Below are 16,290 nucleotides of genomic sequence, written 5' to 3'. Positions count from 1 at the left end.
TTTCTCAGGGTGTTCATCCTTCTTGCATATGGGGTCGGAGGGACTGAGCAAAAGCTCAGTATACTAAATATATTAATGCTCAGTCAATCATAGATGCTGAAAATATTCTTCCCCAGTTTTTATCCAACTTTTAATTTTGCATGTGACATTGGACATGCAGTGAGTTTTTAATTTTACTTATTCACAATTATCAGTCTTGTTACAACCAAAATTTTTAAAATAGACGACTCACCTTCAGACAAAATCAAAGTGGCATTATGCACCCTCCTAGCAATATGTTCCAGCCCATGGGACCCATGGTAGATTGCAAACATCACAGCCATATTCGCCAGGAGAGCCTAAACAAAGAGCATTTAAAGGATGATGTTCAGCAATGTGACAGAGACAGGTACTGAGACTGACAACAGGGACTAAGCAAAATGATCAGACTTCCTGCTTCCTCCATGCAGTTGGGAACCATTTATAACCTGCCTGGCCATCTGAGGGAAAAACAAAAAACAGCATCTAAGGCATCTTAGAGTCACTATACTAAACCTTTGAATGTGACCATTAATAAGAGATTCCATTCATGCAACATAATTTTGCCACTCGTAAAGGGGCAATCAGACTGTCATCAGATATGTGATATTTAACATTGGAAGACAGTGGAACAAAGACCTCAGGGTAAAAAAGTGAGATCTAAGAATTTTAGGCTAAATAAAATGGTTCTTCAAGGATAAAAGCAACAAAAATTTTCAAACACACAAGAACTTATGGAGCATAATTCTCTTTACATCTCAAATAAAGCACTAAAAACTGAATTGCAGCCCAACCAAGAGATGAATGGTAAGTTTACAGCAAAGGACCACCAAAGATAAAAATGCAGGACATGGAAAATAAAACCAAAATGAGATGGCAGGAGATATATTAGAAAGGGAAAATCAGAACCTACGGCTTATTTCCTGCTGACAGTAAGGTCACCTTCTCAGGTAAGTTATCTCTTTTGACTGTTGATTGAGGTTTCACAGAAGTATTTACAGGGAAGTATGTATCCTAGTGTGATACAAAATGGGAAAGAATGGCATTGAATCTCTCCGAGATTCAGGGAAGGAGTCCAACATAGGGAGCAAGGAAGGGACTGTTGTGATGGCACCTTGGATCATGGAGAAGGATAAAACGAGGGTGGCTTGGGTCAGATACCAAAATGAGTGCCAACTTAGGGGAAAATAATGGAGACCCACCTCCGGTTTCTCCTTCTTCTGGCTCTCTCTCTCACCTGTTTATCTTCTAACCATGCAATATCACCCATGGTACCTAGTCCAAACTCAAGTCTCTGACTCCTCACCTGCTTTAGTCCATCTGATTCTCCCACAGCCCCTAACATCTCATTGGTCCAGCATCACAGTCTCTCTGAAGTTTCCAGTCCCACTAACGTGACCTTTGTCCTAACGTACTAGGTCAGCAGTTCAAGATCCACCTTATGGCCAATCACCCCAAGGTGGGAAGGGGCCCTTCACGAAGTAGAAACACATCTCAGCTGAGAAACACAGTACTTTGAAGTTGGATGATGTTCAGTATCAGATCTAATGTGTTAGGTACACTTTTCCTCTGTGAGGCTGCTAGAAGGAATATTTCTGTGGCAACTGCTAAACAAGAGAGAGTTCTTGAAAAATGCCAGAAAGTGAAATCAGAGTCAGTAAAGAAAATGAGGAAAAGAAGATATTAGAGAACATAGAAGTAGGCTTTCTTGGACCAAATCCCAGAGAGAGTACAGACACTCTTGTGGACTCCAGTTAACAGTTAGAAATAAATACAGAGGAACCACAACACCTTACAGCTATGGAGAGTGCATTTCTAAAGTAAAACATTCATAGAATAGAGTATCATGGCTCGTGGCTATGCTGTCTGGAAATAAAAACTCAGGCTAGAGTTCACAGAAAACTCTGGAAATCTCCCATCACAGAAAGTCTTGTGGAGGTTGATTCACGTTCCTTTTTAAACTAGAGATCATGAACTAGAAGGAAAAAAAGAAGTAGGAACATAACTTCTGTTCATTGTAGACAGCTCAAGCTAACCTGGAAAAATAATTCAAGCCTTGAAGCAAAAAACCCTTAGTGTACTTAATGATCAGAGAGACACCTTCTGGAAGAATATGATCAGAAAGCAGCAGAGGAAGAGAAGATATGTTAGCAGAGAATTCAGCAAAAAATGAAGGGTAAACTATAGAAAGTAAAGGCAGCATATAAAGATCCATTTGCTGTCAACAGAGGACAAGCTTGTGACAACTGGCTCCGACCTGTGACACTAAAGGAGCTCCTCCCTGAAAAGCAGCCATTTCCCTGAGACAAAAAATATAATGCAAGAAAACCAACAGAGGATACGGTTTCAATGACAATGACTATAGAACAAACTATTACTGTTGGTGCTGTTTAGTCATTAAGTTGTGTCTGACTCTTTGAAGCCCAATGGACTGTAGCCTGCCAGGATCCTCTGTCCATGGAATTCCTTAGGCAAGAATACTGAAATGGGGAGGCATTTCCTTCTCCAGGAAATCTTCCTGACCCAGGGATTGAATCCACATTTCCTGAATTGGAAGGCAGATTCTTTACTGCTGAGCCACCAGGGAAAGACTCAGAACAAGCTGTAAAAAGACCTTATCGTCAACTGCATCCGTGGAGAGGCTTTCTAAAACCTGGTGGTGGTACTGTAAGCCAATGCCCTGAGGCGGAAGAACACTGTACTGCCTGCTGAGTTATCTACAAGATCTTTTTCTCTGGCCTGAATGGAAGAGATGAACCTAAAATGGATCATATGCTCAGGTGTACTCCTCCACCTGATCCCAGGAACTGGCTGAGTGTCAATGAATACTGCTCCCTCTAACCTGAGTTCTTGGGCAACGTTCAAGTTCCTCTTTCATCCCATCCATTTCAGGAATACCTCTCATGTGTTCTCAGTAAGAATACCCCATGACCACCACTGACTGGCCAATCTAAGCCATCCCCTCGATACAGTCCCCTCAAGTATCTTTACTCGCCTTCCTCACACTAATCTGGAGCACCTCCATCTCAGCCGTAAGAGAATTATCACGCATAATAGATCTGCCCTGCAGCCAAGAATGCCAGAAACCCTAACGGGTAAAGTATGTACATACATGGAACCCCAGTAAAATACAAGACTGGCATTCTGACGAGACCACAAGGCTTGTCTACCAACAAGATCTTGTCATTTCTGGTGTGCCAGCTGCTCGTTAGATGATGAACGAATGAAACAACAATTCAGTAAAATGAATAAGTAGATCATTTCTATAGACTGTAAGGCATTCAGTGAGCAGGTCAGGTTTGGGATCTACCTGAGCTGTACAGATGTTGCTGGTAGCCTTGTCTCTCCGGATGTGTTGCTCCCTGGTTTGAAGAGCCAGACGATATACTTCTTTTCCACTGACATCTCTGGACCAAGAATAAAACATTCAGTCAGCACAGATCATCACAGTACTGAGAGTTGCCATAAACAGAACTGCTTCTTTCCTTCCCACCTTGAAGTGAATTCAGCAACGTTACTTAGGTGCTAGTCCATAAAGAACAATTTCCAAACTATCTTCTTCCAAATGGGACTACTAATTTTCAGTTTGTACCCTGAGGATTTGAGGCACTGAGATGTATACAATAAGTTGGAAACCTTAAAAGAAAACTTCCCAGTAATCTCCCAGCCTAAAATAATGATGATAATTGAGGATTAAACTTCACTCTGAGCTTCTTGGAAGACTTCTTGGAGAACAGGGAAATACTGGACAAAGGAAACAATTTTTATACCAGAAATCTGAGCAACTATGTTGCTATAAATAAAGTTAATAATCTTACCACTTGTCTCTAATAAAATCTCTTCTTTCTTAATGCAATTAAAAATCTAGATAAACACAGAGATTCAGCAGTCTTATCTTCTATTTCATCAACTCTTTGGTCCACTTTCCAAAAAGGTCAGAAGTTCAATACCAAAATCAGAAGATAGTAACTGATATATGAAATTCTTTTAAAATCAGAAAACCTCTGCCTCATCTCATCTGGTGAAGAGACATCACTGAAAAAAGCTAATGTAAAAATACCTAAAGAAAATATCGTTTTTACATTAAAAAGCAAAGTGCCTTTTGCTATTATGTGACAAAATGAAAGTATTTCAAAACTTCTCATCACCACCACATCAAGCACTAATGCAGACTATTCACTTACATTAATAATCCAATTTTTATGAAAGGTCAAAAATAATATGCTAAATCTCCACAGTAATAATCATGGAACTCATCTAAGTTCTTAACCTGATGATCTTCAGCTGTGAGAAGCACTCAAGAAAGTATATTCAGAGGGACTTCCCTGGTGGTCCAGTGGTTAAGAATTTGCCTTGCAATGCAGAGGACTTGGGCTCAATCCCTGGTTGGGGAACTAAGACCCCACGTGCCATGGAGCAACTAAACCCATGCACCGCAACTATTGACCCCACGCGCTGCAGCAAGATCCCACACGACACAACTGAAGATCTCAGTGCTGCAGCTAAGACTCGATGCAACCAAATACATAAACAGATATCTTTGAAAAATACTTTAAAAGGAAGTACATTTGGAAATTACTCAAATAGCCAAGGGGCAGGCCCCTAGGAAAGAATGTGGGAAACACTCTATGTGTGCATAATAGTCTCTTACTGCACTTGTCTTTACACAGCCACATGGCAAGCTAATCCTTTCAAGAAAGAGACTAGTTAGATATAGAACACACCTAAAATATTCAGTCTTTCAAGGCTTTCATCGACCTAAATAAATTCATTTCTATAACTTCAGTACAAATATGTTATACATTGCATGCATACTTTTCCAAATATGCACAAATGCATGGCATTTGAGAAAAGGTACATGGCATTTGAGAGCTAAATATAGGAGAATGGTGTGTGTGTGTTGGGATGGGTTAGGGGGTAGATATGGCACTTATACCCCAAACATTAGTATCCTAAATATGTTCTCTCTTCTGACTCTATGTTCTATATTTCCTTAATTGACCCAAAATGACCCTGTTAAATTCCAAGAGAAATCATCGACTTTTGTGAGCAAGAGAAGGAGCAGGGAAAACCACAACCACAGTAAAATGGAAAAAGCATGAGCTGCTTTACCTCGTTACCCCCACCATTCTTCCAGGCATCATCCTCACCAAGTTTTCTCTGACAGCAAAAAAGGCTGCATGTGGTCCACCATAGCCCAGAGGCACCCCAAATCTCTGTGAGCTGCCCAGGGCGATGTCTACCCCAAATTCTCCAGGAGGCCTCAGGATGCACAGGGCTAAAAGGTCAGTAGCACAGCAGGCCAAGCTCTAGAAAGGAAATAAGAGAAAATGGAAAAGGTCGTGGCCTTCCCTGAGAATAGTGGGAGAGTATCAAATTATCTCCATTACAGGCAGACTGGCAGAGTTGGTTTGTACCCCGGGAAATGTGTTTACTCATTCATTCATTTAAAATATTTACTGAGTGTCTACTATGTGCCAGGAGCCAGCAAAGAAAGCAAACTTGAAGAAAGGAGGCAGGTTTACCATACTAGGTGATTAAGGTGTGGAAATTAAAACACACCTAAAGAATAACAATAGTCATTCAAAGTTTAGACACTCCTCCATGGACCCCCACAAGGAAAGGCTCTCCTACCCCAGCCTCGTGGGCTCTCTCTACTAGCTCCGTGAAGTCCTCCACCTTCCCCTCAGTGTCTGGGTACTGGAACAGCACTCCACTGACATCTTTGCGGCTGAAGTCCATTTCATGGGGTAACTTCAGCTCAATGAGGACTCCAGAATACCTGGAAAGACAAAGAACCACCATGTTTTTGGTTTACAGGGAAAATCAAATTACCTACAGTTAGAGAGTCATATTCGGTGTCCTTCCTCAGTGCCCCACTCCCTACCCCATCCCAACATGCACACATACACCCCCATTCCACACCTGGCCCTTCAGTAAACAGTGCTTCTCCCTGGCTCATACGCATCCAACAGCTCAGCTTGTTTCTCTCTTCTGTCCCTCTGCTCTTCTCCCCCTCTCCTATCAGAACATGCTCCTGGGACAAGAGCAGGAACATGACTTCTTATGGCTATAGAACCAACACCAGTGATGGAAGAGCCGTCGCTACCTTGACCTTAGATGGGCCTCAGTGAAAGTGTCTTAGTCGTGTCCAACTCTTCATGACCCCATGGACTGTAAAGTCCACGAAATTCTCCAGGCCAGGATACTGGAGTGGGTAGCCTTGCCCTTCTCCAGGGGATCTTCCCAACCCAGGGATCAAACCCAGGTCTACCACATTGCAGGCAGATTCTTTACCAGCTGAGCCAAATGGGCCTTAGGTGAATGGAAATCTCAGTAAGACAAGGAAGAAAACCTTCCTTAGTTCTTGTAACTATCTAATTTCTATCATGTTAGAAAACCACTTCTGAAGGAATGGTGGTATGGGTTCAGGGGAAAGGCTTTCACAAGGAGAAAGCAAATAAACACACCCACGTGTGGCAGCTGTGTTGTGTTTGTTTTATTTCATTACAGCGATTAAAAAAATGTGCTTTCATCTACATTGTACTAACCCTAGGTATTATGTAGATTCCTAGGAGCTGTGTTTGTAGGAATTTCAGACAAGAGTCATGTTTGTAGGAGTATATACAAAATTACGACAGTGTGTGAGAGTTCCACTTTTACTCTGTGCTTTTCAAACTTTTCAAAACACTGTTGAAATTACTTTGATGTTCTTAATCTTCTTTTTACAAAAAGAAGACAAAAAAATGTGGTAACTTAATAAAAAGCAAAGGCAATCAAATCCACTGTGTATTTTCCCCTAAATTCTGAAAAGGTTTACTTACCAATAAGATCATGGGAAGAAAGTGGGAGGGAAAATAAAACTCAACAACCCCAGCTTAAACCAGGTTCACCTCCAATCACTTTGGAAATAAGAGGAAGAAACAACAGAGATAAGCATAATATTATCCCCTAGTTCAAAATACAAATAAAATTAATTACTTGGCTCGAGTTTGGACGACAGCAATTGTTTGTGGGTGGCAACGGGGGTCAACAAAAAACTTCCTCCTCTTGTTCTGCCTGTTAAAAAGAAAAACCGCATTCAAACATGAACATTAAAGAGATCAGAGTATCTTCTAAGAATGCAAAAAAAGATATGGTACTAAAGGAAAGCCTGAGCATAGAATAAAAAGTTATCAGTCACGAATAACTAATGGTAATGTTTCCTAATCAGAATTGCACTGAAATCCAATTCAAATTCTAACCCTATTTAGCAAAATCAATCTTGAACTGATTTAAATTTTTAAAAACATACTGTGAGGAAAAAGAAACAAAAGGGTAGTAATTAGGTACAAGTAGAAACAAGAAACTAAGTCTTCTAAATAAAAACATTTGTGAATTTTATTGCCAAAAGAGCATTTGTTGCTGTTGAGTTGCTCTGTTGTGTTGGATTTTTTGTCACCACATGGCCTATAGCCTGACAGGCTCCTCTGTCCATGGAATTTCCCAGGCAAGAATCTGGAGTGGGTTGTAATTTCCTTCTCCAGGGGATCTTCCCAACCCAGGAGTCAAAACCACATCTCCCACATTGGCAGGCAGATTCTTTACCACTGAGCCATCAGGGAAGTCCCAAAGGAATATTTATAGATTATCTAAACCAAGTGTCCTCATTCAAAGGAAAAGGATGGGATTCAGGGAACTTCTGAATCAGTGAACATGCGGAGATCTGGGAAGAATGGGTGACCCTGAGGCAGCATGGAAGCTCTGAACCCTTTCAGCATACCTAGGCCTATGCAGACCTCCTGTCTGGCTATTCCTGAGTTATGTCATTTGCTAATACACTGCTTCTAGTAAGTAAAATGTTTCTCTGAGTTCAGTGAGCCACTCTAGTAAATTTAAAGGAAACTTAGGAGGGGATCATGAAAACCCTGTGGGTTGAATACAACCTGGACTTGAGATTGGCATCCTGAGTCAGAAGTGGCTGTTGGAACCCTCATCTATAGCCAGCTGGTCAGAGCACAAAGATTAACCTGGGCTTGTGACTTGCATCTGAATTCGGGCAGGGGCAGAGGGGTGGGGTGCAGTCTTATAAATCTGATCCATGAACCTGTGGAATCTGATGCTATCTCCAGGTAGGTGCTGTGAGAATTGAATTCTCAGACACCAGTGGGTGTTTGTTTGCTGGTGTGAGAAGAAACCCCCTCCCTGACTGGAATTGGTACCAGAACCAATTTAACCACTCATCAAGCCTCTAGAAGCCAAGAAGGAGACTTACATGGGCATTTAGAGTATAAAAAAAGAACCTTGCCCCCCAGTTCTACTAGGATCAAGCTATCAGCCACTGCAGTCACCCAGTGGACTAGGGCCAGCACCCCAAAACCTCAGACAGACACACCATCAATGTGGGCACATTTCCCTACCAGATGACAATCCACATGAGAATCTACCCGGAAGGAAGTTAAACTCAAAAGTATTCACAAAGCAAAGAATGAAAGAAGGCGAGGAGCTGGAGAACAGCTGTTAACTAAATGTTAACCAAAGTTAACCATGACCCAGCAACTGTGCTTCTGAAAATGTGTCCTCAGAAAATAATCAGAATTTCTGACAAAGATTTATCCTAAAGATGCATAAAAATATCAAATATCAGTGAAAAATGGGGACAAACAGTGTGTAACAATAGAGGTGAGGTTACATAAAACTGCCACAATAAAAGCCATAGTTAGAAAACTCACTAAAGAAATGGGAAATGTTCCCCAAAATATTGTGAAATAGAAAAAGAAAACAAGCTATAAAACATCAAATATAACCTGAGAAGAAATTCATCATAAAAGAGAGTGATAAAAATATACGAGCAACTCCGGCAGCTCAATTCCAGAAAAATAAATGACCCAACCAAAAAATGGGCCAAAGAACTAAACAGACATTTCTCCAAAGAAGACATACAGATGGCTAACAAACACATGAAAAGGTGCTCAACATCACTCATTATCACAGAAATGCACATCAAAACCACAATGAGGTATCATTACACGCCAGTCAGGATGGCTGCTATCCAGAAGTCTACAAGCAATAAATGCTGGAGAGGGTGTGGAGAAAAGGGAACCCTCTTTCACTGTTGGTGGGAATGCAAACTAGTACAGCCACTATGGAGAACAGTGTGGAGATTCCGTAAAAAACTGGAAATAGAACTGCCATATGACCCAGCAATCCCACTCCTGGGCATACACACCAAGGAAACCAGATCTGAAAGAGACACATGCACCCCAATGTTCATGGCAGCACTGTTTATAATAGCCAGGACATGAAAGCAACCTAGATGCCCATCAGTAGACGAATGGATAAGGAAGCTGTGGTATATATACACCATGGAATATTACTCAGCCGTTAAAAAGAATTCATTTGAATCAGTTCTAATGAGATGGATGAAACTGGAGCCCATTATACAGAGTGAAGTAAGCCAGAAAGATAAAGACCAATACAGTATACTAATGCATATATATGGAATTTAAAAAGATGGTAACGATAACCCTATATGCAAAACATAAAAAGAGACACAGATGTACAGAACAGACTTTTGGACTCCGTGGGAGAAGGTGAGGGTGGGATGTTCTGAGAGAATAGCATGGAAACAAGTATACTGTCAAGGGTGAAACAGATCACCAGCCCAAGTTGGATGCAAGAGACAAGTGCTCAGGGCTGGTGCACTGGGAAGACCCAGAGGGATGGGGTGGGGAGGGAGGCGGGAGGGGGGATTGGGATGGGGAACACATGTAAACCCATGGCTGATTCATGTCAATGTATGGCAAAACCCACTACAATATTGTAAAGTAATTAGCTTCCAACTAATAAAAATAAATGAAAAAATAAAATAAAATTGAAAAAAAAAAAAAGAGAGTGATACTTAATTACATGTTACATCACAGATTGCTAGGCATTCTCCCTGTTAACCATGATAACAGAAACTCTGTATGTAAAGGGCAACAATGTGCCCATCTGAAAAAGCTTCATTTCCCCAGGTGACTTGCATGTAGGGGTGGTCAATGAAACTAAGTAAATTGTTAAGTAGGGGCTTCCAAAATACTACTGGCTTAATTCGCTAGAAGTGCCCTTTACTTCTTCCTGAATGCAGACATCGTGGCTAGAGCTCCAGCAAGTCGTCTTGTGATCGGGAGGACTGTAGACAGGGGCCATTGCCTACCACTGCAGTAAACAAAGAATGCTGCCTGTCATTCCAGCTCTGCAAGGATGAAGCCACTAGGCACTGTAGCTGCCCATTGATGGTGCACCGAGAGGAGTTCAGGATGGAGAAAAACAGGAAATATTACATGCTTTGGAGACTGACCTAAGATAGTTAAGAAGCACTTCTAAGGAATAACTTCAATGAGCCCAGATTCTTGCATCTCCCCATACACTGAAAAGCATTAACATCATTAACCTGAGACGTCTGTTCTTTCTGATTTGCAGTAATCTTTGGATGTTCGACTACATGGGATTTTCTTCCCCCAGCAAAAAGTTCCTACATATTCTGGCTCCTTCCTGACCTCTCAGCAGCAGTTCCTCAGAGCTGTATGAGAGACTGTCTCTGTGACTATTGTCCTCAGTAAGATCCCTGGATAAAACTTAACTTGCAAGTTTCAGGTTGTATCCTTTTCTTCCATCTACAGGATGAAAGCCTCACACTGAAGATGAGCCCGAGAGGAGGGCATCAGTCCGTGATGCTACCTCAGAGCTGCTGTAACATCCCTGAACAACACTATGTATGTGACGAGCAAAATGTCTTTCTTAAGAATATAATGTTAAACAATGAACAGCAGTGGCTTTTTAAAGGCACTATATTTTCTATCTTTTTATTATCTCAACTAACTTGTATAATGATACTGATGTAATGTATCTCATACCCATCTGTGTTGGGGGGTGGACAGGGGAAGCCGCACCCACACAGCAGTGGTGAGACTGGCCGATGTCCCTCGCCCTGGACCTCTCACCTGTGGCAGAGCTGCATTGCCTCTGCAGCCGCGGTGGCCTCATCCAGCAGGGATGCATTAGCCATGTCCAAGCCTGTGATGTCACACACCATGGTCTGATAGTTGAGTAAACTCTCCAGTCTCCCCTGAGACACCTCTGGCTGGTACGGAGTATACTGGGTGATCCTGTAAGGGACACAAAAGGCTATGTCCAAACTGTGAATCCACTATTCAGATTCACAAAATGCATTCATTTTAGAATTAGGTATCTGAAAACTAAGTTTTCCTCTCTTGAGAATGATGTAATACATAGATAAGCTTACTTTTTGTCTTCTGTAAGGAAGCTTGGAATTAAATCATGGTGATAATACTTATCCTTTGGTTGGGGATCATCAGTACATACTTTTCTATCCAAGTATGTCATCTTATATTTACATTTCAAGGATCTTATCATAAGTATGTGTTTTACTGCAAACTGGCTCTTAAAATCCACTTGGGCCTATCTATGGTATTAGAAACAGAATTCTAGAAAAAAGCTCACCTCAATCATGGTTCAAGAATCTAATATCTAATACTCAAGACTTTTGGCTTTGGAGGGGAGCAGTTTTGTTCATACTAACCAGAAGTCCTATGTGCACCTAAAAAAATTAATAGAGGTCAATTTAAGAATTGTCACTCTCCAGTTATTAGAAGTCTATGGGAGTTAACACCATAGGTATCAAAATTCAAGAATGCAAATAGTTAGAAGGCTGTATAGACATGAATTTTAATCTTATATCCTCCAGCTATTAGCCAAAAATATGTCTTCAGGTATGTGAGTTAACCCACCTAGTGCCTTCATCCCTTTTTATCATTCCTTCATTTATTTACTCATCCCACAAATATGTGCTACATGCCCACTAAGTGCCAAAAACTATGATAAGTTCAGGTGACGCATCAAAAGCAAGATGGGTAACAGCCTCTGATCTCAAGGAAAGTATTATAGCGGGGAGAGATAAAATACATGAAATCATTTCAGAGTGATAAACATTTGAAATAAAATGAGAGAGGAGAGGATGGCTGAAGACCTGGGACAGAGGGATCTTTTCATCAAGAATCCATTCACTGTACTACCAAAGTGTGTCAGACTGGAGTCCATGTTCCCACACGTGATTAGCATTGCTTCCTGTCTCTCGTTTTCATTCCTCCAAGCCTGAAGAGTGTTTTCCTTTCTTTCCTGATGGTAATCACACTCAGGGTATTCCCATCTGTTGTTTTTTTTTTTTTTTTTGGTAAGGATTTGAAATCAATGTCTTCTTACCTCTGAGGGAGGAGAGAGTGGGGGAGCTTATCTTACCAAGCAGTACAACATTAAGACATTGAAATAATTTCCCTGAGATGTTCATTGGTATAGTAGTGTGTGTGTTCGTGTGTGTTCTGTACACACTGTTTTTACAGCAGAGTACATTTTTGCTTCAATTAATTCCTTGAACAGCCTAGCTTAGCAACTGTAAATCAGTTTGCCAGATTCTAAGTGGCTGGTGAACTGGAATAAATGAGGCACACAATACATCATGTAGACAAAGTAGAAAGGGAATCTGAGCAGAAATGGGGTTACACAAAAGGCATCAACAAGGGGCAATTGTGATCTCAGATCAGATAAGATCTTCATACATAGATCTTCACACATGTGTCTGCAACACAAAGACATATGCTTAAATTGCCTGCTAACATGAAATTTTCACTTTACTATCATTATTTGACATGCAGACAGACACACAATTAGACACACACACACATGCACACACACACAAAACCAAGCATATACATGTATCAGCCAGCCCATCCAAAGAATCCATCACAGCACTGAATATAATATTGAAAAATGAGCAACAGACTGTCTACTAAAAGGACAATGATTAAATAAATCAGAGAACATGCATAGAACACTATGGGTTGTGAAAAGGATATATAAAAGATTTCCTGACTAGAAGATGTTCATGATACATTAATTTAAAAAGTAAAATATAAGATACCACAATCCTGGTTTTGTAAATTTATAGAAATGTGTGAACCAAAATGTAAACAGTACTTTTTTCTGGGTGGAAAGATTAATGTAATCTTTACTTTCTTTTTATTTGTTATGTTCTAAATATTAAAGCCATTGGCTACTATTTATTAACTATCTTCTGTGTGTTGGGAACATGTTCACTATCTTTTTTTTTGATGATTACGTTATGCATGCTCTTTGTGTCATCCTATATCCACCCATTTCTTTGTTGTCTTACTAGCCTAGCACAGTGCTTAAAACAGGAAATTATCAAATATTTCTGGTGCAAATATGTGTTTAACTTTGCTGCTCGAATGGGGATGGGTTCCCAATCACCTGTAGGAAAAAGCCCCAAACCTCCCAAGCACAGTCCTTCATACCTAAGACGGTACTAATCCTTGGCTAACAGACTTTGGGATGTGATGTTTCCCCTCCCTTGCTCAGCCTTTTTTCTCCTTGCTCTAAGTCTAAGCTTAGGCTGATGCTAATTAGCATTGCTAAAAGCTGAAAGCTTTAAAATTATTTGCTTGCAAAGATGATAATTATATGATCCTACTACTTTTACTTGTAAACTTCTTTTATTGTCCACACCTTTTTTTAACACTACTAAACAGGCATAAATAGTCTTAAAAATTATTTATTAATGAACTCAGATGGGTGAGTCTCAAGCCTGGAGACACTAAATAAACCCTCATTTCAGGAGAAAAATGCTAGCACAGGGCCTGCCATCCTACATAAAAGGGTTTAGTTGCTTCAGGCAACCAGCGATCAAGAAAACATCTGTGATCTACAATTTCTATGTTCCAACTGATTTTAACTCAGTTGATTTCTCTTCCTAGATGTATCTGAATATTAAAAAACAAAAAGTATCTGCATATCCAAGAAGGCGTTCTGTCCTGTTTAAAAAGGATGCTTGATACATTCAACATGGCATTAACATTTATTCCAAAATAATCAGCATTCTTTATGATTGTGACCAAAAAACTGGAGGTGGGGGGAGGGAATTGCAGTAGGACATACATTCATGAGATTCTTTCATTCATTTCCAGTGCCAACATTATACAAAACAGAAACAGTCACAAGGAAAATGTACATGCTTTGATATTAGTTAATTGATATTATCAACAACTGAAAATTTCAAAAGTAGATCCCATAAAGTATAATCTAAGCCTAATGTAAATTTTCTTGTAAGAGCCCAAATGTTTGTATTCTCTGGAGGCTATGTTACTCATTTATTTTCACCTCACGTCAGCGGAATTTGTTGGTTCCATCTCTATGACAACCATTCAGAAGGGTGATAATGTGAAGTCTACCCACCCTCATGTGCACAGCCCGCCCTGTCCTGGCTGGCGAGGGCCAGTATCACCCTCTGGTTCAAATCAGCTTTTGGAGAATACAAAGGAACAATACTTAAAATCACCCCAAAACCAGGACTGAAAAGCGAACAGCACTGTCCGCCTCTCAAAACTCTGGTGGCTCTAAAGTAAATGAACACACCCGCTCACAGCCAGGAAGCTATATGGCCAGTGTTCTGTTCGGCCACCAAGAGCCGAGACTGCCGGCCACTATTCAGACGGCTGGAATGTGCAGTCCATTCATGTACTCTTGAGGCTTGCTTTGTAAGGAGGAGGAGACAGGCCATTTGCTTTCGAAATCAAACTCAGAGTTTACCATCCAAACTTTCACCAATACCCCAGTGGAAACGAAGCCCTCAGCAATACAAATACTTCCGCGTGTGCATGCATGCACACACACACTTAGCAAAAACACTAGTTCTTGGACAGTTTACTCCTGTTCTTCTATTAATAAAGAAATGAACCATACTGAAACTAACAGCAATGCAGGAGTGATTAGGCCAGATCTGGCTCCTCTAACGACGGGACGTGAATCACTGTATCTAGGACAAACGTCCGCACCAACCAGCACGACCTGTGTGCTTATGCAAAAGCAGACAAAAGACACAAAGATGCTGTGCTTCCCACCCAGTCTAGCCTGTGCCCTGAGCAACACACAATGGCAAGTTCGGAGACTTTGGCGGGGAGTGGGAGAAGCTGGGGCACAGAAGAGTCATGCAAATCAAATCACAGCACTCGTGTTTCTTATCGAGAAATACATTACCATCCTGGGTTCTCCAGTAAGTTCCGCAAAATTGTCTGTGGTACTGAGCAGTTATAATAGCCCATGCCAATATACGATCTCCAGATCTGATTCTTGTTGGAAATGGCATGCAGAGTTGCAAGGATTTCATTTTCACCTGATTGTGGGAAAGAAAGAAATGTTAGAGAGAGAAAACATCTCAAAAGAGAGCTCTAGGTATAGTTTAAAGCCCTAATTTTTTTCAATATTGACATGAGGAGAACAGCTATATGGAAAATATAAGCATCATCCTCTTAGCAACACTAAGAACTAGATGCGGAAATCTGGGAAAAAAAAAATTGCCACACAGCCTTGAGTTACTCTTTAGAGTTTTTTGTGGCTCTTCTTTTTTTGGTGTTGTTTGTCAGAATTTCTCAATTTTTAACACTTGCCTCATTCCACGTTTTTTCTGCTCCCTTCACATGTTTTATTTACACTAAATAAAATTTCTGCTCTTAGCAAATAGTATTTACCCTTTTAAGTTGCCTTATGCCAATAGTTGGTAACTCTTAAATAACACATATGAAGGGTCTTTTATAAGCAGCTGATCACTTATAGCTATAACTTATAAAAGACCCTTCACTCAACCAAGAAAATATCGATTATAATAAAAGAACCACGTGCAATTTTAACCAGCATTTTCCTTAAGGCACGAAGGTAATTAAGGAGTAATTATAAAAGTTCTCAGATGCAGGCAAGACCCTGTTTTGGGTCATTCATATAATAACAAAATAATAATTGCATCTGACATTTTAAGCACTTACTCTTTGCCAGGAATTGTACCAAATGCCTTTCACGTAGCTCTGGAAACTGAGGCTTGAAGAGGATCACTCACCTAAGGCTATGCAGCTTTAAATTAACTACCAAGTTGAACTCCAACGTCAATACTTTCCCCGATGGGCCAGACTGTGCTCTCCTACATTTATAGCACTTACACTGAAAGCTACTTTCTAGATACAGATGACCTACATGCTTCTTCCCCTGCCCCTATGCAAATAGTTAGATCATACGCATATAGCTACTAAAGTTTAACTGAGATTTAGCTACTTAGGCAAATGTCTGCCCTCTTTAAAATCTTAGGGACTCAGTCACTAAGTCTTGGAATTTATTGATTTTATTGTTACAAATCTAGGCACAGCCATCTAAGATGGCAAACTGGCTAGG

At 40.5% G+C, this 16,290-nt stretch overlaps 1 protein-coding gene across 2 annotated transcripts in view; it reads right to left on the bottom strand.

Annotated features, from left to right (window-relative positions):
- The window catches only part of GLDC (glycine decarboxylase), an 84,880-nt gene that overhangs the window by 50,394 nt on the left and 18,196 nt on the right, over window positions 1-16,290 (bottom strand). For both annotated transcript variants that reach the window (XM_065908155.1, XM_065908156.1), the window contains exons 3-9: window positions 15,109-15,244; window positions 10,983-11,147; window positions 7,000-7,077; window positions 5,653-5,800; window positions 5,131-5,327; window positions 3,329-3,425; window positions 233-338 (exon numbers count right to left, since the gene is read on the bottom strand). In XM_065908155.1, coding sequence (XP_065764227.1) covers window positions 233-338; window positions 3,329-3,425; window positions 5,131-5,327; window positions 5,653-5,800; window positions 7,000-7,077; window positions 10,983-11,147; window positions 15,109-15,244 — 927 coding nt within the window. The remainder of the gene's footprint in view (window positions 1-232; window positions 339-3,328; window positions 3,426-5,130; window positions 5,328-5,652; window positions 5,801-6,999; window positions 7,078-10,982; window positions 11,148-15,108; window positions 15,245-16,290) is intronic.

Source organism: Muntiacus reevesi, chromosome 17 (assembly GCF_963930625.1).
Source record: "Muntiacus reevesi chromosome 17, mMunRee1.1, whole genome shotgun sequence".
NCBI classification, from domain to species: Eukaryota; Metazoa; Chordata; class Mammalia; order Artiodactyla; family Cervidae; genus Muntiacus; species Muntiacus reevesi.
Note: the sequence above shows the minus strand (reverse complement) of the source record. Positions and strands in the feature narration are given on the sequence as shown.